The sequence below is a fragment of the Pleurodeles waltl genome, chromosome 4_2, assembly GCF_031143425.1.
Source record: "Pleurodeles waltl isolate 20211129_DDA chromosome 4_2, aPleWal1.hap1.20221129, whole genome shotgun sequence".
Lineage (NCBI taxonomy): Eukaryota > Metazoa > Chordata > Amphibia > Caudata > Salamandridae > Pleurodeles > Pleurodeles waltl.
In genome coordinates, this window is record NC_090443.1 from 829,195,478 (window position 1) to 829,223,395 (window position 27,918).

Sequence of the window (27,918 nt, forward strand, 5' to 3'; positions counted from 1 at the left end):
TACATTTTAAATGAGTTCTCAAATATCTTCCACTTCTGTTTCATTTACTCATTCTGACATGCTGATTGAAACATGCACTTTCAACACCAGCAACAGACTGCCAATTTACTCCCTGGTGATCAGCAGCTTACGACAGTCTTCTAATGGGCAACTAGAGTGCTTACATTCCAAATTTATGCCTAAAGTGAGGCAAATCCGAACACCATGTGGGATCAACGTAATTTTCTACTGAGGACACTGCAGTAAATGAGGAAATTAGGGAGCTTCATAACAAGAATGTTTCCCAAGATGGTCACCAGAGAAAAAGAGCCCAAATGTCGCCCAGGTGTAGATAAAGGACAGAGGTGTGCAAAACATAATTTTTTTATTTTTTTTTGCAGTTCTATATAGCGAGGACTTGACCCGAAGGTATTGGAGTGCTGTACATAAGCATCAGTTACAAACCTCAACCTCAAACCTGATTCCCCAGTTGCAAAGCTGGGAGCTCTTGCCGTAAATCCACATCCTCTCCCCTAAGTGCAACAAATAATCAAATGTTTAACTGGATAAAAACGACATAAAGAAAGCAAAGCTTTTAGCACTAACCATTATTTCTATGAGAAAAAGATCCCTAATTTTTATAATTTCTAGAGGAAATGCTTTAGGTATTACAAGTTTTGATTAAATCAAGATGCCACACTCTTGCAATCAAGATAGAATGTTAGTGATTTAGTTGTTGATTTGAACACTGTGGGGAGGCAAAGGTCAGAGGCATGGACTCAGACAACTGTGGACAGGAATGAGTGGTAGAGGCTGCAAGTGGACTACCGTGGGCAGGTGGGAGTGGCAGTGGCCAAACAACGGACCATGAGAGCGCGAGAAAGGGGCAGCAGCAAGAAACCAACTATGCAGGACAGGCAAGAGAGGCTGTAGCAATTCAATAGACCATTTAGGGCAGAAGGGAGAGGCACTGACAGTACAACCATACATGCCAACACACCCAATTCAGGCAGGAGACTTACAATATTATTAAGCCAAAAAGGGATTTTTCTTTTAGCCAGCTCATCTCTTTCCAATGTAAGTCAATGGGGAAAATCAATTCACTCAGATTTTCTTTTCATAATCTCCCTCTTGTTGCCACGTATGGTATATTGGACCACGGAGGGCAGGAGGAATTTGGTAGGGACATGCACTTGGACAACAGAGGGCAGGAGGCAAATGGGAAGGGGTACCAAACTGATCTTAAAAGCCAAACATCAGGGGATGCAGAAGCACAATACAACACACAGGGCAAGCAGGAGGGCAGTGCAGCCCACCAACAATGGAAAGCAATAGGGAGGGGACAGGGGCATGCACATGGACAACAGACAGCAGGGGGGAAGGAGGCAAGGGCAGCAAGCTGACCATATGGGTCAGGCAGTAGGGGCAGTGGCAGCACAGCCTACCATGAAGAACAGGAGGGAGGGGATAGGGGCCCACACATGGGAAACTGAAGGTGGGGGTAGGGCAAGAGCACCAAGCTGAACATGCAGGGCAGGCAGGATGGGCACTGAAAGCACAAAACCCCACGAAGGGCAACAGGGAGACTATAATGGCATACTCACAGACAAGGGAGGGATGGTGGGATGGGTTTAGGGCCAGCAAGCTGACCACATAGTGCAGGTAGGAGGGGCAGTGGCAGCACAAAAGACCATGCATGTCAAGCAAGAAGGTTAGTGGCAGCACAATGGCCCTGCTAGGCAAGAAGGAGGGGGCATGGGCATGCACAAAGGACCATGGAAGGCAGAAGGGAGGAGCAGGGGCTGGACACAGACAAGAGGGGAAAGGGGCAAAGGCTTCACAACAGACCACGCAGGGTAGGCAGGAGGAGCAGTTGCAGCACAACAGAGCACTGAGGGCAGAGGACAGTGGCAGCAAAATGTACCATAGAAGACAGGAGGGAGGGGATAGGGGGATGGTACGGTAGCCTGGCACAGAGGGAATTCTGAAGGATTGGATACTAACCTGGGGTAGGCCTCATATAAATGTTAGTGTACACTAATAGGGAGTGTTGGTGTGGTTTACTGTCTTGTCTGCAGTGACAAACCATTATACACCTATGGGGGAAGGCTGCCTTAGAGTGCAGCTTTGCTTCCCTTTGGCCTACAGAGACCAGTGACATATCACATTGGGATGTAACCCATGCAGGGAAATCAATTCTGTAGGTTCCAAAAAGATATCTGTACGGCTTATGGGTCATCCAGGACCGTGATATTCCTCTGGCTCAGCTCAGGATCAGAGCCCCGGACTTTTGTCACCCTGCTGTGCCACGTTAATTTAATTTCTCTTCAGCAGTAGGAACAAAGGCCTGCTCACACAAAGAGAGTAAATAACAGTACTTGCCTCAGCTCCTGAGGAGGAAAGGGGTGGAGATGAAGGATCTGCGTCAATCAATAAGCTGTCACACTGTGCCAGAGAAGGGCTAGCCCAAACCACTAATCAAAGGAAGGAGCCCAGACCTCAGTAGCCAACACAGGAGGGAGCTCCCTTTGAAGATTTAGTGAGAAAGGCCATAGCAGTGAAGTCAGCGAGGGGCGTAGCTGAGGCCCCCAGAGAACATGTGACACGTGACACCTGGATGATGCCTTTTCACAATGTTACAGCAGGCTGTGCAGGATGGTTAGGACAAGGGGGAAGAGGTAATGTGGAACCCCAGGATAGACCAGAGGTGCTTTGCTTCTGGAACCTTCTGCCCCCACTTAGAAGTTCTTGCAGAAGAAAAAGAGCTCTCTGTTGGTTGTGACTTTCTGCTGGACACTGGGACTGGAAGCGGCAGTCAAGGACAACTTGAAGGAGGAACCCCTCGATATCCATCTGGACCCAGAACTCTGACTACAATTGTTCTCAGGAGAAGTGGGTGTCTCCCCAGGACCATGGAATCTGGTCCTCTTGTACCCTCCCTAAGGACTAGTTGGGGTAAGGAATTGGACTTATACACCAAGGAGGAGAGAAGCAAACAAAAGGACCAAGGCTGATGCAGGGAGCCAGTCGAACCAGCCCTCTGCACAGGCCATCACCTCAGAGGCCAGGAGGCCTAAGGAAACTGCTCCAGGTGGCTGAGGCTTATCACCACAAGCAAAATTACCCAAAAAGCATGAACAACAGCTTAGCAGTCCACAAGATATAAGAAGGATTTTGACCTTTGACCCCCCCAGTGCAAACTTGGAGCACATGGAGGTCCGCTGCAGCTTTGTAAAATGCCTGCAGGGTGGGCCAGGATCTGGGGGTCGCCACAAGGAATCTTTCTAATATCTCACCCTGGGAGGGGGCTTGCATGGAGCCCCCTCACCTGAAACAGGGTGGCTTGGACTTCCCAACTCACGGGCCACTAAATGTACTGGGGACCCTGGACTCCTGCAGCCAAAAGGAAATGGTTGCACTCCCCCACACAATGACAATGGGGCTCAGGATCCCAACTCCGGGCCCCCACTGGCAAAAAGAAACTGGGAGAATCACTGCACTCCTGCAACAAGCAGGGAGTGGTCCAGGACCCAATCCCTGGGCCCTGGCACCAGACATGTGCAGGGGAGGGTTGCTTTACTGCCTGTGGCCGAGTGCTGCACATGCAGGGAGCCAAAAGGGACAGCATGGGCAATGCCCAGGGTGCCTGGATGGGACCTGGCACCCCCAAATAAAACAAAAAGACTGGGCTGCGAAAACACAAGAAAAGAATGGGTAATGGCTCTCCCTGAAACAGCGGAAGAGCTGCTAATCAAGTACACATGCTCCCAGGAGGTACAGCCCCCCGTGGGGCTTTGCAATTTAGCATATTTTCTCCCCTCGTGGTGGCCTCTGGATGGGGCGGCCACCACCAACAATGTCCAAAGGACTGCAGAAAAGTTCCACCAGAGGTGCAGCCTCCAACCCCAAAGGATTTAAAACAGTACTGACCCCTAGTCCGCGGGGTCCCAAAATAAAGGACCAACCTGGTATTCCCTTCAGGTTTCAAGCCCTCTCCAGGCTGGAGCATGTGCTCTTCAGCTGAGAATGCAGTACCCTCTGAGAGCTAAGTTTATGGTCTCAGTTAGTGAGGCCTAAAAGTGTCTGAAGAGTGTGAACATGTTGTAAAACACCCTCTAGGGGCAAAGTCTATGGTTACATGTGTTGTGAACCAAAGGTTCAGCTACTAGTAGCTATTTTCATAATTCTATTTTCACTAATTAAAAGTAGATAAAAAAGCACCCAGACACATGTGATGATCATTTTAAAACGTTTCATTGAAAGAATAATGTTGACAGTGGTTACTGATCAAAAGGTATATGCTCTATTAATTAACATAAATAGGTGATTCTACACACAGTTATTTCTGATTATTGCATTTTCTCCTAAAATGACAATATTGTTGATATGTGGCTTGATGATCCTGAACCTCTGACCAAGTCAATGTACTTACCCGATATGTTTGTTGGTCTTGACCCCTTTAGGGGGTTCAAAGATGATTATGCAATGTCATCAAAATGTATTTAAATTGGTCTTCTTTATATTTGTAAATTACAACATAGTCCATTTTCAAAAGAAAAAGCAGACTGGACAATCATTTGAGTGTTATTATTTCATGCCAGCGAATGGTGATTACTATCCCACCAATAGTAATTAAATATAGGTCCAGAAATCCGGGTCGTCCGTTTCTGAGGTTAGGTCCAACAAGCTGGACCGGTGATCACTATTGTCACCTTGAGTCCTTGAAACATACCACCCAAGGAACCTGGTCTCGACTAGGGGTTGGGTACCTGTGTTAACCAGTTAACTTTAAGTAAGTGACCAGTATCTATGTATCCTAATCTGTGATACTCACTTTGAAGAGGTCTGATTATTTAGTTGTGTAGGTCCTGATGAAGCGTCAATGGATCTGGCTGGACCAATAGACGCGAAACATGTCGACCAGAGTATAGAGGTTCTTTTAATATTTAGGACTCTCTACAATATTCATAACTTTTGAAAGGTTTTGAGCATAATCCTCAATTTTTCTTTCAAGTTTTTTTATTTTAACCTTGGTCTTCATCCTTGTTATATCAGATTGATTAAATGATGGTGTCCAGTGGATGAATAACCAATTTTAACCTCTCTGTCATTTTTGTTTATTGGTGGTGACTTTAAGCATTACAATTTGTATAGTTGAACTTACCAGTCACTATCACAAGAGTCCGGCTGAGAGCCCCCCACATTGGGGTGCCCACTAGGCATTGCAGAGCCGGCCTGGTGAGGAGCATTTCCCGATGATGATGCTAGTCATCCAAAGTGATGCATGAGGGTTCCAGCTCCTGAGATCACAGGTCTCCTGGTTTGATTACTCTTATTGGAACAGTGTACCTATATTTAATTACTATTGATGGGAGATTGTACACTGGACCATTAACACTCCCGGTCCCTCCCCTCCTTGTTGATTGTGATTACTATCCCACACCACCTCCCTTGGGTAGGCCTTGGACTGCTCTACTCTACCACCCTGAGAGGGTCAAGCACTACAATAGGGTCTTTGGTTCCCAGAAGAGGGCGAATGTGGACCCAGTACTCATGCAAGCCATACAACTAATGTCCCATTTCCTTACAGGCATTCACACAAACTCTGGAGGGCATGGGAAAGGGTGGATGGGGCATCAAGCTAAGCATGGAGGCTAAGCGGGTGGGAAATGAAAGGGGGCAACTGGAGGGCAGGAGTGAGGGGCAGCTTAAAAAACAATGGTTAAAGGGATGTTATAGTTTGGTGAAAAAGTCATGTAAAACGTACCATTTGAAACAAACCACTGAAACCCACCAGTCATCTCAAGTAACTATAACTCTTTCCCTAAAGTAACGATAACTTGCCATGCACTGCTTTTATACTTGCATATTAAATCACTCATGACATTCATTGACTACATTTATAACATACCTAATCATATCTGAATGCAATTTTTGTTGATAATTTTGTGCATGGCTGAGTAGGAGAAGGCTCAGCCTATGGCTCTGGCTCAGCAGATGCAGGGGATGTGGATGAGAAGAAGGCTGGCGAAGCAGTGTCTAGCTGGGCAGTGGAGCTGGATGCAGCTTCTGAGATCAGCTGGGTCTTAGTTGTGAAGTCCCTTGTACACGTGAGGGTTTGCATTTGTGCATTGAGGAACAGTGGAGGTCTTTGAGATGGTCAGATATGTGAGTGTGATATGGCAATTTGATAGTGGTACTAGCAACTGTGATCTGCATTACTTGGAACCTATTGGTGAATTGGACATGAGGCTGAAGTACAGGACATTGCATAGTTGAGTCTGATGGTGCTGAGAGCCTGTATGACGGCTCTGCAGGTGTACATGGGGAGCTACTTGGAGGCTTTACTGAGCATTTTGAGGGTCTGGAAGCAGGTGAAGGTGACAGAGTTGACTTGATAGATCACTGAGGTTTGGCTGTCAATCATGATACCCAGGTTTGTGGCAACACTGAACGCCCAAAGACCAAAGAGGACCACTTCTGTTTCGTCACTGTTGCGCTTGAGGCAGTTCTTTTTCATCCAGACTGCTACCAAGGGCATGCAGCTGACAAAGTGTGCTTGGGTGTCAACAGTATCTTCTGATAGGGAGAGAATGAGCTGAGGTTCGTCTGTTGTTTCCATGGGAGCAATTAATATTGGCAAGGCGAGTCATGTAGATGTTGGAGAGTGGGGCTCAGCGAGGAGCCTTGTGGGTTGCTGCAGATCAAGCATGCAGAACATTTAGGTGTGTCCTGAGAGGAAACAGCTGATCAGCAGTTTCCATTTTGGTGATAGCTGGCCACTAGGTCTGTGTGGTTTTCAAGGTGTTTCTGTTGGTGAAGTAGTGGGCTTCGAGGGTGGAGGGGTCCAGCTGGGAGTAAATGTTATTGTATATGGTGTTGATTTTGCTTTTGAGGTAGCCTGACAGTTGTGTGCACAGTTTCTGTGATAGGTGATCGTCGTGGAGTTGGCAGATGGAGATACAAATTTCTTCACAATGGCAAAGATGTCTTTGGTAGCCTTGGAGTGATTTTAGATCCATTCTTTGAGGTCATGTCACCTGGTAGATTTGAGGTGCTAGTGGTAGGTCCAGAGGGCTGACTTATAGGAGTCTATATCAAAGTTGTGGGAGTGGTGCCACCATTCTTCCATATGCTTGCAGTGACCCTAGGGTCTGAGGTCCTCAGTGTCCTAGTTGCCTTTTGGCTTGGATTGAGGAGTTGGGAGGTTTTCAGGAGAACCATGGAGTCCATCCAGGAGGTGATACACTTGATGAGGTTCTTGATGGTGCATACTATGTCATGGTGGTGGGTGTTGCAACTGGAGCTCAGATATCTAGATCCCGGAAGGGATTTTGTTACATTGGTATCCGGCAGTCTGGGTGCTGGTGGTTCTGAGCTAGTTGGGCAGGTTTTGGTCGAAGTGAACAAAGGAGTGGTCCGTCCAGGTGAGTGGGGTGGGCTTGTCCACCATACAGGGAAAGCTGGTGAAGATGGGGTCAAGTAGGTGTCAAACGAGGTAGGTGGGCTTGATTACTCACTGAGTAAGTCCTAAGATATCCAGGTCCTCCAGTAAGGTAGTGGAGGAGGGGGTCAGTCAAGCCCTCAATGGAAGCTGAGGTCACCGAGCAGAATGAAGGAGATGGATGTGAGGGCCAGAGGGGCAATGAGGGGAGCGAGTGTGGAGCTGAAATTGGAACTGGATCTGGTGAAGTGACAGAGTTGTGCTTCTCGAAGGGTTGTGATGCTTATTTTAATAGCAATGTAGTCTAGCAGGTCGCTGGTGTGAACCAAGGTGATGGAGCAGTTGATTTCCTCACAAGAGATGACCACAAGACTTCCTTTGGGGTTGCTGTTTCTGTCTTGTCTCACAATTTCAAAACCTGGTTGGGTGACCAGTACTATGTCCAGGACAGGTTGCTAGGTAGTGCCAGGGTTTGGTGAGGAAGAGAGGGGCCAGAGAGAGGTCATGCAAGAGGATCTAAACTTCTATGTTGTGTTTGGCATGAAAGCAGATTTTTAGGAGAACGTATGTGAGGGTGGGTTGTGTATTCTGGCAGAGGCTTGGTGTGGCAGTTCGTGTGGTGTGCTATGTAGGGGGAGAGAGGTGAGGAAGGGGCAGGAGAAGAAGGCAGGCCAGGAGAATGTACCTCCTGTTTGTGTGGGAGGCCTGTGTGCAGTGGAGGGTTGGGTGTCTACAGCTGAAGACGTGAAGGGTGTAGTCCGAGTAGCATCTCAGGTTACAGTGGGTTTCTGGCGAACCCGGGTTTCTGGAGCCGGGTGCGGTCAAGGTATGGATGGGTGCAGATGGATGCAGTTGGGCTTGCCGCTCCGGTGCGAATGAGGCATGTCTGCACTGCTGCCATTAGGAAGGCTTATGGGAGGGGGAAGGAGCGAGCAGTGGGCTGGGCTTGCAGCAGAAAGGCGAGAAGAGGTAAGGGGAGGAATAAAAAGCACATACGGGGAGAAGAGTCGGAAAAGAAAGGAAGGAGCGCAAGAGTAGAGACATAAGTGGTAAAAAAACAAAGATAAAAGTGACAGAAAGAGAGACAGAAGTGGCAAAAAGAAAGCTAGAAGTAGCCAAAAAAAAAGATAAAGAAAAAGAAAAAAGAGCGAATGAAATGACCTCTTACATACATACATACATACATACATACAATTATCCAAAACACAATATAGTCAAGGCAGTTGGGAACTGATGTACAAACACCAAGTATCACTCACAGAGGGTCAGGGCACATGAACTGCTATAGAAATGCGTCCTGGGAAATGTAGTCCAATTCTTAATCATTCAAACCCAATAACATATTAGTAAGCTTTGGCCCGTGCCACACCCTTTGAGTCTGTTTTTTTAATATTGTAAATAAACTGAGATACCCAGCTCCAAAAACACAGAAAGCAGGAGACAAGTCGGAGGGGGCAAGTTCTTACACTCAACTGCATCCAGGCACTTCACCCTATCAAGAAGGTCAATTCATATTACTCCAGTGACAAAGGAGAATACCTGGCTATTGCTGGAGGTGCCATTAGGGAACTAGGAGCCCTGCTCCCAAAGCTGACATGGTGGCTTGACCACAAAGACTGCTCAACGAGGTGGCCCACGGTTTGGCATTAAATTATGACATACCAGCTAATGATTTCAGGGCTTCAGCCACCCAGAATGACCATTAGTAACTTAATTTAAATTGGATCTTACTCCCTTTGCATGCTGGAGTGAAGATGGGAATAAATGTGATGTGTTTCTTCTTCTCAAATTTTATGTTTCATTTCCTGTCTGGACAAAATGCGCACATAAAAAGTGTCTTCGGAAAGACGATCTCTCAACATGAGGTGTTCATGTTGGCTGGTCAAAGGTTTTGACACATGACTGCAAATATGGGTTAGATCCAACATTGAATCTTTCTGGAAAAGAATGTCTTCACAAAAATGTGAATCAGTCAAGACGTTGAGGAAAATTAATTACAGAGTCTGTGCTGTGAGATAACAAAAGTATGGCCTATAAGGCACAGAGGTATGCGCTATAGACTTAAACATCAAACTTGCTTTCAAGTTAAATCACAGGTTTAGATTATTATTGTCGCTGCATACTGGGGGTCTCTTCGACATACACCTGTATCTACCATCTTACGCTTAAAGGCAGGTTTAAAGTGAGTTGTGGCTTTGAACACAGTCAACAGGTGCATAGCCTACCGCTAATGATAAGTCAGCACAGTGTCAAAGTGTGACAGTCACTTGTTAAGCTTTTCTATGCACCAACAGAGAGGAATACATAGGTCCAAACCAAAAGAACATGTTACTTATCTTTAGTAGTGCTTTTTCTTGTGGATGCTCTAACCGCAGATTCCTCACCTTTAGAATATTCCCCAGGCACCGGACTGGATGGAGATGTTTTCATGGCAGTGCTCCTTCACCCTGGCAGGTGGCGCCATTAGGCTCTGGGTTAACCTAATTCTGCCCCAGGAAGTAAAAGAATGGGGTTGCATATAAGGGCCACCCCTATGGCCACCCATGTAGCCATCCCTGAGCTCTGAAGTCAGTTTTTTGGCTGACACCTTCTTTGCCCTCAGACATGGAGAACAAGCAATTTGTCCTACTAATGTGCACATCCCTAATTTAGAACCTTTTTAGATGGCAAAAAGGAGGCAACTCTACAGAATGGGAAGGTGGGAGGGTGGTGAAGAAACTGCAAGCAGATAGAGTAAGCACCACAGGGAGCATAACCAAAGGTAAGTAACTTTTTATTTTGATGGATTTTTCTAACTATATATTTCTCACCTTTAGAATAGATATCAAAGCTGTACCTCCCAAAGGTGGAGGATCTATTGAATAGGCTCAAACCAAAAAGTCCTGCAGGACTGAACTGGAGAAATTCCCTTCCAGTTGGACCTGTCTATCAATGTAATAGTGTGCAGTGAATATATTCAGTGACGCCCATGTCTGGGTATGGCAGATGTCTAGAAGAAACACTCCACGCGCCATATAGTGATAACAGCCCTGGCCCTTGTGCAATGAGCCACCAGTCATTCCGGAGGCTGCTTAGTGACCAATGCATACCAGATCTTTATGCAGAGAACTATTCACCTTGAGAAAGTGATTCTGCACTGCCGTGCCTTTCTCTGCCCTTGAGAAACCCGGGACATGCTCATCCTCCATCCACTGTTCTTTAATGTGATCAATGTAAAAGCATAAGGCTCTTTTGGGGTCCAGCCAATGTAGAATACCCTCCTCTTTCAAGGGGTGAGGAAAGCCAAAGAGCATTGGGATGATGACAGATTGCTGCACGTGAAAAATGATACCCAGCTTTTGGCAAAAATGCTGCCCTGGCCCTCAACACTAGCTTGCCAGGGTAAAAGGAAGGGTAAGGCAGCTGCAACAATCTGAAGTGATCATAGTAGGGAAGATAGTTTTAGGACTCAGAAGATTTAATAAGCAGATGTGCATTGGATTAAAAGGGGTGAACAGTACGAATGTCAGGACCAAAAATAACCTCTTGGGTGCTATGGAGGTGTTACACATGTCCATAGCACTGCCTCTCAGGTCCTAAAGCACATTGTGGCACTAGAGAGAGAGGAAATCCCTCTGGTGCAAGCACCAGAAGAATTTCTTTTTTTTTTTTTGCCAGGTCGGCGCTGCAAGGGCAGATCACTATCGATTCTGGAACTTTATGACACAGAAATGTAAGGAAAATGCACAACTTTAGACAAAATTTGAGATCTGCAGGGCATTGTGGGTGAGAAAACCTCATGGTATCCATCCACACGAGGCACTCCCCTGGCTGTCTAGTTTTCAGACATATCTGGGTTTGGTGAGTTTTCCCGGCATCCGGCAGCTACCTCATTGCCAAATTAGGTCTTTTTTTTTCTAGGAAATGTTGATGTTGCCACATTATATTTTGTGCCTTTTTCCAAAGAAGTGCTAGGCCCACACCTGCAAATGAGGTATCATTTGTATAATGGACATGGGTAAATGCTTGGTGGCAGAGGATTTCTGTACCTCTGCAGATTTTGGCTCTTTCAAGCAGACAAATGTGAGGAAAATACCTGACTTTAGGCAAAGTTTGAGTTTTGCTGGGCATTGTGGGCACAAACATTTTGTGTGATTCACATGAGCCACATCACCCAGGACTTCCTCGGGTGTTATGTTTTTAGAAATGTGTGGGTCTGTTAGGTTTTCCCTGGGTGACGACTGAGCTAGAGCCCAAAATCCACAGCTACCCAAAGAGGAAAAAAGAGTTGGTTTGACAGTAAAAATATGACCTGTCCATGTTGCCTTGTGGGCCCTTTTCTGACAGGCTCTAGCCAACTCAAACAGGTGAGGTACCATTTTAATTGAAGAAGTCGGGACACTGCACTGCTCTAGCAACAGAAGATCCTCCTGAAGTGGTAGCCGGATTCACTAGGATGATTTGGACCCAGTTGTTTATGTTCTTCTTCAGAACACAAGCAGAGGCAGAAAGACATGCAGGAGTGCTCCACTCCGCCTGAATGCATCTCCTAGAGCCAGCAGTCTTGGGAATTTCAACATGCAGAGGTTTTGACACATGGTGGCAAACAAGATCTAGCCAGGGATATCTCCACTGTCGTAAGACGCCCTAGTTATCTTAAAACTGAATAAGGACCAAGTAAATGTGAGCCCTATGGACCAATTTCACTACAAAAAGGGACTGAAAGCTATTTGCTGCTATACTAGCTAGAATATTCTCTATGGTAGTCCGGACATTAGTTGGGAGCGACCAGAAGGGCTTTATTCCTGGCAGACAACTTGGAGAATTGGTTCAACAGGTTAATGGAGCTTTAACAGGTTGCAAGTGGAAAGGTATGGTAGATATCAAGACCTCACTATTATCATACCTTGCCACTTGCAATAGTGGCAATAGATGCAGCCAAAGCCTTTGATCAGATATTGTGGTAATATCTTTGGTTGTGCTGTAAGAGCTTTGGTGTCCCACCTCCTTTCATAGAATGTATAAAAGCTTTATATCTGCATTACTCTTCTAGAACTCTAGCGAATAAGCATCTACATGCAGAGTTAACATACAAAGAGGTACTCAACAAGGTTGTCCTCTCTCACCCTTTTGATTTCTTTATTGAACACTTTGCCAAACAAATAATAATAGATGAAGAAATAATTAAATTTTTAGGGGAGGGCTTTAATAAGAAAGTCGTCCTCTATGCAGGTGATTTATTACTAAACACCAGCAATCCTAGTACTTTGACACAGAGATTTGAGTAAATAGTTATGGTATTTGGAGCTTTATCAAGATGCAATATCAATCTGAGTAAGACAGATAACAGTATTGAGGTAGAACCTATAGGCTTTAGATATCTGGGCATACATTTCTTACATGACTTAAATAAGATCCTAAAAGAGAATCTAGTGAGGGTAGCTGGAGACCAATAAATTGTTAAAAAACAGAGAAATATTCCTTTAACAATAAGTGGAAGAGTTAGTATATGCATCCTACCTAACGTTACATTTTTATTCAACAATATACAGCTAAAGACTCAGGGTACTATCAACAGATTTATTTGGGATTCGATTGATTTGAGAATAGCTTGAAAAAAAAATTACAAGTTTATTGTTGGACCTTTCAGCTTAAGCTTTGTATGCTGCTGCTAGGAGTGCTTGACATGTCAGACAGAAATAATATGTTCCAGGCTAGGACGTAAACCTTTAGAGCTTAGGTGGGCTTCCCCCATAAATTTGGGTTTGCTAAGTGTTTTATAAAGATAAGACTGAAGGTTTTGGAGACTGGAGCAAGATTATGGGTTATGGTTATGGACAGGTGTGGGGGATACTATACTGCAACACCTTCGCACCTGTATGGCACTCTCCTGGTACAACAGAGTGTTTAAGGGATACGTTGAGCTTCCCATTGAAGAAAGCAAATATCAACTACTGAGGCCACCTGTTACGTGGGGGAAGAGCTGGAATCATGGAACAGTCTAAATATTATGAAAAATGGGAATCTCTCCTGATTTAAGGAGAAGCAATCATGGCATGTGGCACAAAACTGAGAAAGAACTATGGAGAAGGATTTATGGTGGAAATTCATTCTTCTCATGAACTGAAAAAAGTGATGGTTAAATGGTATAGCTATTTATGTAACGCTGAGAGGAAAAGACTACAGATGCATCACATTTGGAAAAGATACTTGCACAACGAGGTGTTGATGGAGTTATGGAAAGTATCTTTCACCTTGCTTTATTCCACTGTTATTCCATCTTCTCTGAAAAGAAAACATCTTCTTACTTTACACAGGGCATACCCGATCCCTTACAAGATGTAAAATGGGCAGAGCAATGTGTGTTTGGTGTTTCCATGGAAACTAAGGAACAGTTGGAAATGAAGGAAGCTAAACTAGCCTTCTATTCAGTCTTGATAGTTAAACATGTGATTTGCTAGGAATCCACCACAGGCAAATGATTGGATCTGTATGGTGTATAAAATTAGTACAGGAGACTGACTGCTTCAGATATATTTTTAAAAAACATACTTTTGGCATTATAGTAATAATCAGTAAATATAGTCAAATGAATAATCAGCTCACCCAGTTGTGGTTCTGACTGTGGTCTGGGCCTGAAGCCTCTGACCCTTCTGTGTTGGACCCAGCAGTACATAATGGGCATAAAAAAAGGGGTGATGAGGACTAAAAGATTAAAAAAAGGAAGATACACTATGCCACCTCAGGTGAAACTGCAATTTGTGATCCATCAGGCGTTGCTGATTAAGCATCTTCCCTGACTTTTAAAGATCCTGCCTGGTGGTTCAGGATCAGGGAAATGCCTTGATGCTCCAGCCAACTCCAGAGGCCCAGCGTCTTCTGGTACAGGACTCAGGATCTCATTCTACCATGTGTGTTGCAGTACCACATGGTGGTGTTGCCTGTGAGAACCTACACCAGCCATCCCTTTATGGACAGCAGGAAGGCCTTCAAAGGCAGATGGATGGTCTACAGCTCCAACAGAGCCCTCTGATCTCCACCTGTCTCAGATCGCCTCCTCAACCCAGCAGAGATGCATCCATGAAAACTATCAGCTGTGGTTGGGGAAGGGAAAGGGGTTTGCCACTGGTAGGGATGCTGTCGGGCAGCCATCACTGCAGATCTTGTGCAGGTTCCTTCGAAACCTGTCTGTCAGGTTCCCCATGGTCCTGGGCTCACTGCGACTTCAGATTCCACTACAGAGCCCACATATTCCTCTTGGCAAAGCGGACTAGTCGGATGCATGAGGCCAACAGACCAAGATATCTCAGAGCTGCTATCACCAAGATCCAGGACCAATGTTGAAACATCGGGATCCTTGCCTGAATGTCTGGGACTCATTGCAATGCAGAGAAGGCAAAGAACTGCCCTGTGACATAGTATAAAAGGAAGCCTCTGTGAAACAGTCAGCTGTGAGTTCAGCTGTGTAATCGAGAACCGCTACAAAGTCAGGAGGTTCGCTGTTGTCAGGAGATGGCCTACGATGGACTATTGCAAGTCCGTTTTCAATAGCCAATTATTGAGGTAGGGAAAAACGGACAACTGGCATTTCCAAAGTGTGAATATAGGTGGCAATCAAATCTATCCCTTTTGTAAATACCTGAGGGGCACTGGTAAGGCTGAAGGGGAGCACAGTACATTAAAAATGCCTCTGACCAATCTTGGACCGCAAGTAACAACTATGGGACTGCAGGACGGACGCATGAAAGCATGCATCCTGCAGTTCCAGGGCTATGGTCTAGTCTCTTGGTGTGCATTAAGCGAAGATTTAAAATAAAACAAAAGCCTCTGCCCTTCTCCGGTACTAGGAAATAGCAGGAGTAACAATCCAGTATCTCTTTCCAAATCCGGTACACTCTCTATGCCCCTGTTGGATAGTAGAGCCCACACACCTTTCAAAAAGATGTATAGGTATTTCTTTGATAGCTGCTTCAATGTGGGGGCAAGCTTTAGAAGGCCAGAAAGAAATGAAGCGGCATAGCTGTGCTGGACGGTTTGGAGGAACCACCTGCCGGATGTGATGGACAGACACCCTGGCAGAAAATGTCAGATCTTGCCTCCCACAGGGTAGTTGTGCACTGCTAAAGCAAACTAAAACTGTTTGAAGGCTAATGCCACAGGAGAGGGGGACAGGAAGACTGGTGCCCCTGGTAACCGGCACATTGCCTGTCTCAACCCCAACTTAGAAAGGGTTGAAGTGCCTGAATCAAGGGGCCTTGTGTTGTATATATTCCAAAGCACTGGAGTAGCTTCAGAAGCACCAAAACTGATGAGGGAACTGTCTGGCAAGGGTAGAAATAACCAAAGAGCATGCTCTAGCCTAGCTTTCCTTGAAGTGCTCCAGGGTGGCATCAGTTTGTCAAAAAAGTGGGATCCATCAAAAGGCCATAACAATGAGTGACGCTTGCACATCTTCAGAAACACTTGTGGATCTCATCAATGCTTGCGACGGACCACCAAACTAGTGCAGACTGTTCGCCCTAAGCAATCCGTAGTGTCCAGACTACTGCAAGTCACATATTTAGCTGCATCATGACAGTTTTGAATGGTATTAGCCAAGAAGTGCCTAAACGTTTCTACAACTGCCAGCAAGACTCAGCTGACCATGTCCCAGATGGCATGCGTGCAAAGGCCTACTAGGCATTTGGCACTGACCAACCTCAAGGCTAGGCTGGGCAAAGAAAACAAATGTTTCCTAAATGCCTCAATCCTTTTCAAGTCCCTGACAGGGGGCTCATGGAGAATGAATCAGGATTTACCTTGATGGTGGAAGCTTGGACTACCTAACGCTCAGGGTTAGGATGCAGAGAAAGAAAATCAGGGTTGCCAGGAATTTGACATTTGGCCTGTTCACTGGTAAGCAAGAGCGAGGTGCAGCCTAAGTGACCACACAGGTGTTCCTTAGGGATTCATTGAATGATAGCAAGGGCTCCAAAGATGTTGGCCCAGGATAATGAACTTCAGTAAGCACATTTGTTTTAATCTCAACAGTGAGATATTGTAGATCCGAGACCCCAGCATCATGTCTGCTGAGTACCTTAAAGGTAGGTTTGATTTCCTCAGTTAGCACCCAAGGGTGGAATCAACCCTGTATCATTGAAAGTAGCAATCACACTAGTCCCTTGTAAATCCATACACAAACTGTCATCATCATAAGGTGGAGGTAAATCCTTTCCATCATCTCCATTGTCATTTCCAAGTGGAAGCAAACTCTGGTCAGAGTCGGAACCAAAAAGCTGGTAGTCCAACTGAGGATTGTTCAGTGGTAGACGGAGGGTTTTGTCTGAATCAGATGATACTGGGAGTGCTGTGTTCCAGGGGTCAGGCAGCATCGAATATGGATCTGCCAGCGGTAACCTGAACGGACGCCGCTGCTTATCCTTGAGGCCTGAAAGTGCACAAGAGGAAACCGAAAGTGTGTAAACAATACACACTATGGCCTCCCTAAAGGGCCTGAATATGTTTATAAAAGGGGGTGGGAGCAGGCAGTAGGGGGTGCCGCCAGAAGTGCGTTCAGGTGTAATTGGTTAATGACGAGCTTTAAGAAGCCATGTCAAGGATTGTAAAGGCGATGTCAGACACAGGTGTAGTGTAACAGTGAATTATGATGGTCATTGAGGACTTCCAGCACATGGCAAGACGCCTTTTTGCCAGTATACAAGCGAGATCTACAAATTTATTCATTGGTTTGCCCATGGTCCTGCAAGAGGTAATGCCCAGAAGGCAATATGTGCCTACTCCCCCCCTAGATTGATACCCGTGACTTCCAAAATCACTGCTAGAACCTAATCTCAGTAGGGAATAATTTGGGGCAGTGCCACACCATATGTATAAAATCTGCTGGGATCGCTGACAGCCGAGGCAAGCAGCAGAGGCATCTGGGTACATTTGTGACAGTTCTTCTGGTGTGAGATGCAAAAAACTAAACTGCGTATATTTCAAACAAGCATTTCTGGAGATCAGTTTTGGTGTCTCAAAGCAATGAGCCCACTGTTTATCCATTAGTGTGACATTGAGAGCAGTGTCCCAGTATGTACGAAAAGCTAACAGGCGGCTTTGTTAGCCATGCGTATGGCGTTATAGAGGTGGGTGACAGCTTTGTAGGCAATACACTGTGTCAACAAGGTTTGTAGTAGAAGGGAGGTCTTGGGTTCATTATGTGTTCCCCCCCATGTTACATACAGGCAGCGTGTCAGGGTGGCATAGATGAGAAATGTACCCTGTGGGATACCCTAGTCATCTGTCATAGATTCAAATGTACTGAGGATCTTGTCTGTGAGCACGTCACCCCATTTCGATAGGCCAGTCTCGAGTCATGCTGCCGTGTCCAGTCGCGTTTGTAACTCTTGGCATCCCAGTAGTGCCTTCAGAGACAACTCAGGTGCAGACCGTACACAGGTATTCTTTTTAGTTACGTATGTAGCCCAACACGTCCTAGCTATGCACATAAGTGTGTTGTCTTTCCTTTCTGGTGTCAGGGCATCTGAGCCCAGAAGTCAACGTAAAGTCGAAAACTAAGGCGCATCTTCGACCCACTGTCTGAGTTCTGACTTATTTTTTGCAGCAGGCCACTGTAGCTGGGTTGCCACGTAGTAGTATTCATAATTTGGGGCACCCAGACTTCCATAAGGGGGCATATATTTTAGTAAGTGCCACTCGACGCCTGTCCTTGCCCCATATTAGTGCCGATAAGAGTGATTGCATATCTGCGAACATCCTAGCGGGCAAGTGCAGTGGAAGGGCAGAAAAACAAATACAACAGTCTGGGGAGGATTATCATTTTTGAGATAGTCAACCTGCCTGTAGACGAAAGTGGCAGCGACACCCTGAACGGTAGAGAGGACCTCGGTAAGAGCGTTGCCAATATTGCCCTCTATTAAATCTTTATCTGAAAGATATAGCCTGACCCCTAAGTATTTAATAGAGTCAAATGACCAGGGGAGCGGTGTGCGCAGGAGGTTATTTCGCTGGGGTGTTGTTAGGGCAATGTTTTTTTTACCTTCTCCCTATGCTCCTCATGCTTCCCACCTCGTGCCCTGCCTCCTCTACCTTCCCCAGTGAACCCTCCCACTTCTACCAACTGGCATAACCTGCCACTTCAAGCTACCAACCACAGGAGCTGATTAGTCTATGTTGTTTCTCTCTATAAAGTCACCTCTGGTTTATATTAGCCTCATTCCCTCACCTGCCTCTCTCCCCCCCCCCACCCCCCTTCAATCGCATCCGGAGTAGAATTCTGAGCTACAAAATTATCCACCTCTTCTGGGACCAGGAAATTATGCATTTTATTGGGCCCCATAAGCTCCAGTATTGCTAGAAAGCTCAGTTGCACCCCCACCCCCATACTTCTGAGGGCTTCAATGCGCTTACCCAGCTCCCACCGCCTATCTTCAGTGGCTCTGTAGATGTCGGACCTGATTTTAAATGTCAATTCTTGAACCCGCAAGGTTTTTCCTTCTGGGCCATACCCAGGATTTTCTCTTTGTTTAAATATGTCAGGAAATTAACTAGGATCTTCCTGGGCCTTTTAAACCCTGGATTCGGCATAAAGGGGGTCTTGACATACCCTTTGGATTTCTGCTTCTAGAGCCAAGGAAGAGGTCACCTGGGGGAAAGCTTAAGTAAGAATATCCACCACAAAGCATTTGACATCTCCCTCCTCTGCTCCCTATCCAAAATTCTTATGTTATTCCGCCTCGAGCTGTTCTCCATTTTCGCCAACTTTTCTGCCAGCTCCTTCTCTCGAAGCCTTAGTGTAGCTACCTCCTGTGTATTGCGAATCACTGGTAAGCTCAACACCTGGGTCATACTTTCTAGAGCATCGGTTCGCTGGTCAGACTAGACATTTTCTCCAACAAGACTCAGACATATATCTCTTTTTGATTCATTTCTGAGATTGAAAAACTTATCTTAATCTCTCAAAACAACTTATTAAACATTGCCTGGACTGTGTCCTAACCTGCTGGGCTGCTACCGCCACTAGGAGTTACCTGTTCTAACTGGTTCACCACTACTGGCAGCTGAGACTTCCCTAATAAAATGTCTGCCCCTCCCGTTTCTCCTTCCGTTCCATCCTCACTACTCTGAGGGGGGGCTCGTTTCCTCCAATGGTGTAAATCTGTTTGTAGTGGGAATATCCACTTGTGTTATGTGGGGGTCTACACAAGCCTCCACCCCAGACAGACCTTGCATTCTGATGCCCATTCCTTTATGCATTCCTACAGCCACCTGTAGTCCCCAGCCTGCTGCTCTCCACATTACTTATTGTGTTTATTTTGAAGAAGGACCTCAGTGAGGGAGTTATCCTGGTGACCCTAATGGCAGTGTCGATCACCCTGTCTCTAGAGATGGGACCCTTTCTCAGCGGCGCCTTGCTGAGGGCTTTTGTTTTTTTGTAATAATGGGGGGGGCTACCACCTGCTGACTGTTTAGCTGATTGTTTAGCCTGGTGCTTCCCCTCCCTCCCCCAGCTGTAGTTCATTTTCCTGATTCTGCTTTTACTCTAGCTGCCATGTTCCCCCCTCTAGCCAACCTGTCCTCCTATAGGTTAAATAAGGGTATAAGCACTGGGGAAAACTTTTGTAAAGACCGATGGGGGGCTATTAAAGGGGGACCTGCTTTCTTTTCTACGTTGGAATGTGAATGGGTTACAGGTTAAGAAGAGAGAATGCTTGGTTCTGCAATACCTGAGAGATAGTCCAGCCCATATCATTATGCTCCAAGAAACTCATCTATTATGTTCAGAATATGAGTCTCTTTAAGAAGCAATAATGGCTGGAGAGGGCATTGGTTATGGATCAGCAATACTGCACAAAGGGGATAGCCATATTAGTCAAGGTGAATGCAGGGGTGGAGGTGGTGAGTTATTGTTAAATCTTAAGCTAGCTTCTATGGCCCGAACTTAGATGATGTTCCATCACTGACTTCCCTCTTCTCAGCATGTTTACATTCTGATGCACCGACTGTCTGTCTTAGGCGGGGATTTTAATGTTTTATTGAACAATAACTTAGACAGGTCATCGGTGCATACACAAATCAGTTCTTCAAAGAGGAGGGCATATCTTCTTTCTATGCTAGAAAATGTTAACCTCTGTGATATATGGTATAGATTAAGGAAGCAAAGGAGGACCTATTCCTGCTATAGTAAAAAGAATGGTCATTATTCAAGAACCGATCACTTCTTGAGATTGAGGTTGAGAAAATTATAGATATAAAGTACCCCTCTATACATATCTCTGACCATGCAGCATTATTGCTGAAATTCTGGATGCCAACCTGTCAGGCCATGAGGAGGTAGACTATAAATAGAGATTGTTTCTTTAGCTTGGAATCATGCATGAAATAGAGGAAGATTTTTTAAATTGGAATATGGATTTGGCACCCATACACTTGGTATGGGATGCTTTCATGGCTTGGCTAAGGGGGTTCCTGAAGAACTCCTCTGGTGCTTGGCTTAGGAGGGGAAAGAGGCAGAGCCTACATTTGGAAGAGGAGGTAGCTTTCGTAAAAAATTATCTGAAAAACACACTGGGGGCACACTGTGAGAGGTTAGGAAAAAGGTGGAAAGACCTACTGATGTTTAATGTTATGCTGGAGGAGAAGGTACAACAGCAGTGGGAGGCAAACAAGTTAAGGGAATATGAGCAGGAGGAGAGCTGCGGAAAGCTGCTGCCGTGGAAGGTTAGGAAATACCATTAGGGAGATTTGGGATGAAGAGGAGAGTAAGGTGATAGAAGATCAGGAAGGGATAGGATGTGTATTTCATAAATCTTTTCAAGACCTTTATTCAGGAACGCTTGAGGTAAACAAGTATGGGCTGGCTAGCTGGCCCTTGGATAAGCGGTTACTGATGCTCATAACCAAGCAGCAGTCTTTTTTGAGTAGGGAAATTACGGGGGCGAAATTTTAACAGCAGCCGGAAAGCTTAAAAGAGGAAAAGCAGCAGGCCCGGATGAGTTCCCGAATTAGCTCTATATTGTGATGTCGGAAGTAGTGATTCTTCTCTGGCTTGAGTTACTTAACCCAATATTATTGAAGGATACTCCATTGCCAGAGTCTTGGAATGAGACAGTTATTTGTTGATTTTAAAGCCAGGCAAAGATAACATGCAGTATCAATCATAACAGCCAATGTCGCTGCTGAACTGAAATTATTAGATCTTTACAAGCATACTGACTGTGCGTCTGTGTAAGGTGGGGGGGGGTTATAAATGAAGATCAGAAGGGATTTTTACCCAGGAGGCAGATGAGGGATCTTACACTCTCTCTAATTGGATCAACAGACCTCACTATAACACATGGAGTACCTCTGGTGGTGGTAACGTTAGATGCAGCCAAAGTCTTTGACTGTGTCAAATGGAAATATCGGGTAGGCATCCTAAAGAGGTCTGGGGTTGGGATGAGATAGGAAGTGTGTTAGCTAAGATTTATAGTACACCATGAGCTCAGGTGCTAGTTAATGGCATCCTCACCTCTCCAGTAAGAATAAGTAGGGGGACTAGGCAGGGTTGCCCTCCATCCCTTATCCTTTTTAACTTGTATATATAACCTCTAGCACAAAGTCTGAGGCTAAACAGAGAAATTAGGCCCTTCATGGTGGGAGCTTTTTCGAGGAAAAAAGCCCTATATGTAGATGATCTTATGTTGCACACCTCAATTATCAAGAATGTTATTCCATGCCTGATGGCAGAGGTGAAGTCTTATGGGAAACTATCCAGTTATGAAATTAATGACAATAAAACAGAGATAATGTTGTGGAACCAGAAGCATCAGGGCATTCAGACGTTGAAGGAGCTAAGGTATCTGGGGATAACAATATCACATGAGTTAGAGAAGATATCTATTGTGAATTTGAAGAAAGTGTATAAAGAGGTTGATCTAACATTAAAAAGGTGGCAAAATCTTCCACTTACCTTGCATGGCAGAGTAAACCTGTTAAAGATGCCCATACCCCCCCAAGTTTTTTATTTGGGCTTATAAGGGGGTCAGACTTTCTTGGAAAAAGTTGAGAAGGAGAGAGAATGGTGAGTTGGGACTGCTGGATTTCCAGCTGCATTGTTAGGCGTATCCGCTCAAGAACAACACAAAGGTGATATATCACCCAAATTGCTCACTAGTGGGTCGCATGTATAGTGTCATGCTGAACGGCTTGTTGGAGGTTAGCTTTATGGTAAAATTCAGAGTGCCCAAGTTTTTAAAAACAGTGAGGCTGAAATGCTTGAAAGCAGCAGCAAAAATGTGGTACCAAGTTGGATCCCTTCTGGGGATTTTTTACTATAGTAAATGGTCTCTCGTAAGGGACTCACCTGTGAATACGGAATGTTTGCTGGACAGCCTAGCCAGACCCCTGACAGAAACCGGAGTATTGTATTGGGGGAAGATGGTGGAAGGGGGTAAGGGTCTGCCTTGGGAAACATGGAAACAGTTGACCAATGGGGCATTCTCTAAGTTTGAGTACTACCAAATATCTGCCTGGCTCAGGTCCCTCGGAGGCAATGTATTGTTTTGATTGCATGCACACCCAGTACAACTTTAAATACGTCCCATTCAATATCAGGTCCAGTTGCCGTGCCTTTGTTATCAGTGAAATATGATGTGATTTAATTAGATAAAGTGTTTTGAAAAGGTGCATCAGATAAAGCATCTGTGGGGAGGTGCGACCTAAGTATTAAGCCCGGATCATAATTATGAGGGCTTCTGAGCTGCAGCAAACAAGATCGATCCTCGTATGGAGGTCATGTAATCCGGAGGAATTCTCGCTGAGTAGAGGGTGAAGGTTATGCCACACATCCATCACCTGCAAACTGGATGCCTAGCGCATAAGGTATTGAGCAAGGGCCACTGAGTCTGCTTCTGGTTGGCGGGAACAGTCATAGTTAAGATCTGGGACACAATTAAAAACTCCCCCCAGTAACAGGGTGCAGCTACACTGTGGTTATATGGTGGGGTAAGAGAATGAAAGAAATGCACCTGATTCACATGGGGGGCATATAAGGAAACAATGGCTATGGGGAGACCATCCAGGACACCGTAAGGATTCCATTTCGACCTTCTGGGTCCACTAGGGTGTGCACTATTTGTAATGGTGTTCCTAGTGCCACCCAAATAAGTAGCCCCCTGATGTAACAGGATCATTTAGAATATTTTTAAAGCACTATTGCCTGCTTTTGAGCACTACACAGGTCATTGAAGGCACTTTGCCTAATTTTTATGCCCAAGCTATTCCAGGGGAAGACCTACAATTAGCAAGAATGGCTTTAACGACTGGTAAATGGGAACTAATGCTATTAGAATATTCCACCCACTGATGACTGAATTTTCCAAGTTAAACAGAGAGAAACAGAAGTATAACTACAGGAATGTGGCTGACGATGGCCTATACCAGCCATTATTGCCCCTGTGATACTCCATTATCTTCACTGGCGCTCCCAACATTCCAGTGTTCTACGTAAGCTTTTAAGCCTGCATTGTTTGCCTGGAAACTATTCCTATAAAATCAGAAGAAAAATTTGTGGAATGTTGAAATGGAAAGGTTTATGGTCCATAGTGGAGAGGTGGATAGCTATTTTTAATTTTCAACTATTTTACTGAAACATTACCCACTTACTTCCCCCTTAGCTAGCATATAGCTTTGCTTCCTGTTGAGCTCATAGTTCTCAAGAGACTCCTAGAAGCATGATACGGAAACAACTGAAGATAATATATGAACTACACATCCAAGCCAAAGCAAATAAATTGCAAACTACATTTTTGAAAACAATTAGAAAGTGTGTATGTAGAACACAGAATAAAATCTCTAGCTCAACCATTGAATTTATCTGCTGGTATGTTGTCTATTTGTGAAGCATACTATCATACACAAGGGTTTCCTGGCTCTGAGCTGCCTAACCCTGCCTTTTGGTACGTTGGCTTTGGTAGGCTGGCCTTCATAAAACTATAGCTTCTAGAAAGGAGACTAAAATAGTACTTTGCACAGGAGAAGTGCACATCAGTCAAACAGCACTAACAGAAACAATAGATGATAGATTTACATTCAGGTCACTTATGATACATTTGTAAAAGACAGGCTGCAGCCTTCCAAATGTACACTCTAGTACAAGAATGAAACAGGCTGAAGCTAGAAAGGCGATGGTACCATGAATACTCACTCTGGGTCTTCGGAATGGAGCTCAACCGCAGAATTAGGATTCAAGCCAGTAGATATATTTTCCAACTGGTTAGCAATAGCACTGATATTTGTGTCCGCAACAACCTGAAATTCAATTTGAGGTGTTTATTTAACCAATGTGCAATTATATTTATTACAATAATCTGTGTCAGAACACATCAAAAGAAATAAGCATAAGATAACAAACGTGAGATATTAAAGAAAAAGTTACTAACCTTTGGTGAAGCATTATCTGGCACAGACTATATAAAGCTGCAGATTCCTTACCTTTGAATTACACAGGCATCAGGATGGATCCAGAAACACTTGCTTGAGCAATACCCCTTCACGTACCGTCCAGTGGCTCCATTCTGTTCAACATGGCCCTTTGGAGGCTGCTTTTTAGCAGAGCGTAGCAGATTTTTATAGAGAACAACCCAGTGAAAAATGTTTCATTTCTGTACTGCCCGACCTTCCTTTACTCCCACATATCCCATAAAGATTTGGTCATCCACCCGCAACTCTTTTCTTCTGTCAAGGTAGAACAACACCTCTCTTTCTCAGCAGGTGGAGTCACTCATTTTCCTTGTAGGGGTGCAGAGGAGCAAAGAAGGTGTGCAGGGTGACAGTCTGCCTCAAATGAAATGGGGTCACCACCTTTGGGAGGAAAGTGGCATGGGTGCAAAGCACCACCTTTTCAGAAAAGACTGAGATATAGAGGCTTGGATGACGAGGCCTGCAGCTCACTCACCCTTCGGGCAGATGTTATGGCCAAGGAAAAAGCTGTTTTGATGGTGAGCAGCCTGAGGGGACTGTTGTGAAGCAGCTAAAACGGAGCAAACATGGAGGTACGTGAGAATCAGGTTCAGGTCCCACTGAGGGGTAATAAAGACCGAAGGGGGAAACATGTATAAGCCCTTTTAGAAACCTAGTTACAATAGCGGACTTAAACATTAGGGATGGTCTGGCAGCCACAAAAAAGCAGATAACGCAGACAGCCCTTAAGATTCCCCAGAGCAGAGCCCTGCTGGGCAAGAGACAGAATTAAAAGAAGAACATCAGAGAGAGAAGCAGAAAGAGGATCCAAAGACTTTTCTGTACAATATTGTACAAATCTTTGCCAGCTGCAAGTGTGTACCTTTTTTGGAGGAATGGCTGGCTGCTAAAATTATATTACAGACTTTGGGAGGAAGGTAGAAGGCTGTCAACTGTCACCGCTCAAACTCCACGCATGACGGCGCAGAGTTGAGAGGTCCAGGTGCAGAACCCTTCCCTGCTGCTGTGACAGAAGTTCCTCCCGAAGGGGCAGCCTGTTTGAAGGATCGATGCTCATTTTCAGAAGCTTAGGATACCAGACTCTATGTACCCAGTCCAGAGCTACAAGAATTACTTGGGCTGGGTCGTTCTTGAGAACTCTAGACAGGAGTGGTATGGGCAGAAATGTGTACAGCAGGCCTGAGCTCCACCTGTGACAAAGAGCATCGCTGAGCGATTGTCGCCTGGGAAACTCCAATGCGCAAAACTGCTAACATTGTGCATTCTCTTCCACGGTGAACAAATCCAGGCAAGGTTCTCCCCCCACTGTTGAAAGAGCCCTTGCACCACCTCTGAGTGGAGACACCACTCATGATCTGCTAGAAATCGATGACTGAGTTGTCGGCCCTGGCATTCAGAGAACCTGCCAGGTGTTGAACCACCAGGGTTATGCCCTACTGTTCCAGCCATGTCCAGAGACGTAGGGACTCCTGACAAAGTGTCCACGACCCCACCCTGCCCTGCTTGTTGCAGTATCATTTAGAGGTTGCGTTGTCCGTAAACACCAGCACTAATGTCTCCTTGACAGAGGGAAGAAATGCCTTCAATGCTAGTCGGATCGCCCGGAGCTGCAGCTCAGAGTCCTCTGATCTTCACCTATTCCAGACAGCCGCCCCATCCTAGAAGTGATGCATCTGTCACTAATGTGAGGACTGGTTGGGGGAGGGAGAGGAGTCGGCCTCTGGCCCAACCGCGGTTCGTAATCCACCACTGCAGGTCTTTTGCAGTTCCCTCTGAGATATGGACCATGTCGGAGAGATTTCCCTTATGCTGCGCCCACTGGAACTTCAGGTCTCACTGCAGAGCCCGCATATGCCATCTGGCATGATTTACCAGCAGGATACAGAAGGCCATGAGGCCCAGCAGCCTCAGAGTCAGTCTCACCAAAACCCAGGACAGAGGCTGAAACATCAGTATCATAATCTGGATATCCTGAACTCGCTGCTCGGGAAGATAGACCCGAAACTGCACTGTGTCAAGAACAGCTCCTTTGAAATATAGAGTCTGAGAGGGACTCATGTGTGACTTCGGCACATATACAGGGAGTGCAGAATTATTAGGCAAATTAGTATTTTGACCACATCATCCTCTTTATGCATGTTGTCTTACTCCAAGCTGTATAGGCTCGAAAGCCTACTACCAATTAAGCATATTAGGTGATGTGCATCTCTGTAATGAGAAGGGGTGTGGTCTAATGACATCACCACCCTATATCAGGTGTGCATAATTATTAGGCAACTTCCTTTCCTTTGGCAAAATGGGTCAAAAGAAGGACTTGACAGGCTCAGAAAAGTCAAAAACAGTGAGATATCTTGCAGAGGGATGCAGCACTCTTAAAATTGCAAAGCTTCTGAAGCGTGATCATCGAACAATCAAGCGTTTCATTCAAAATAGTCAACAGGGTCGCAAGAAGCGTGTGGAAAAACCAAGGCGCAAAATAACTGCCCATGAGCTGAGAAAAGTCAAGCGTGCAGCTGCCACAATGCCACTTGCCACCAGTTTGGCCATATTTCAGAGCTGCAACATCACTGGAGTGCCCAAAAGCACAAGGTGTGCAATACTCAGAGACATGGCCAAGGTAAGAAAGGCTGAAAGACGACCACCACTGAACAAGACACACAAGCTGAAACGTCAAGACTGGGCCAAGAAATATCTCAAGACTGATTTTCTAAGGTTTTATGGACTGATGAAATGAGAGTGAGTCTTGATGGGCCAGATGGATGGGCCCGTGGCTGGATTGGTAAAGGGCAGAGAGCTCCAGTCCGACTCAGACGCCAGCAAGGTGGAGGTGGAGTACTGGTTTGGGCTGGTATCATCAAAGATGAGCTTGTGGGGCCTTTTCGGGTTGAGGATGGAGTCAAGCTCAACTCCCAGTCCTACTGCCAGTTCCTGGCAGACACCTTCTTCAAGCAGTGGTACAGGAAGAAGTCTGCATCCTTCAAGAAAAACATGATTTTCATGCAGGACAATGCTCCATCACACGCGTCCAAGTACTCCACAGCGTGACTGGCAAGAAA

At 45.5% G+C, this 27,918-nt stretch overlaps 1 protein-coding gene across 6 annotated transcripts in view; it reads right to left on the reverse strand.

Moving 5' to 3' along the window:
• The window catches only part of PATJ (PATJ crumbs cell polarity complex component), a 1,201,300-nt gene that overhangs the window by 57,329 nt on the left and 1,116,053 nt on the right, over nucleotides 1-27,918 (reverse strand). For all 6 annotated transcript variants that reach the window (XM_069232550.1, XM_069232545.1, XM_069232547.1 and 3 more), the window contains one exon: nucleotides 24,588-24,691. In XM_069232550.1, the coding sequence (XP_069088651.1) occupies nucleotides 24,588-24,691 (104 nt within the window). The remainder of the gene's footprint in view (nucleotides 1-24,587; nucleotides 24,692-27,918) is intronic.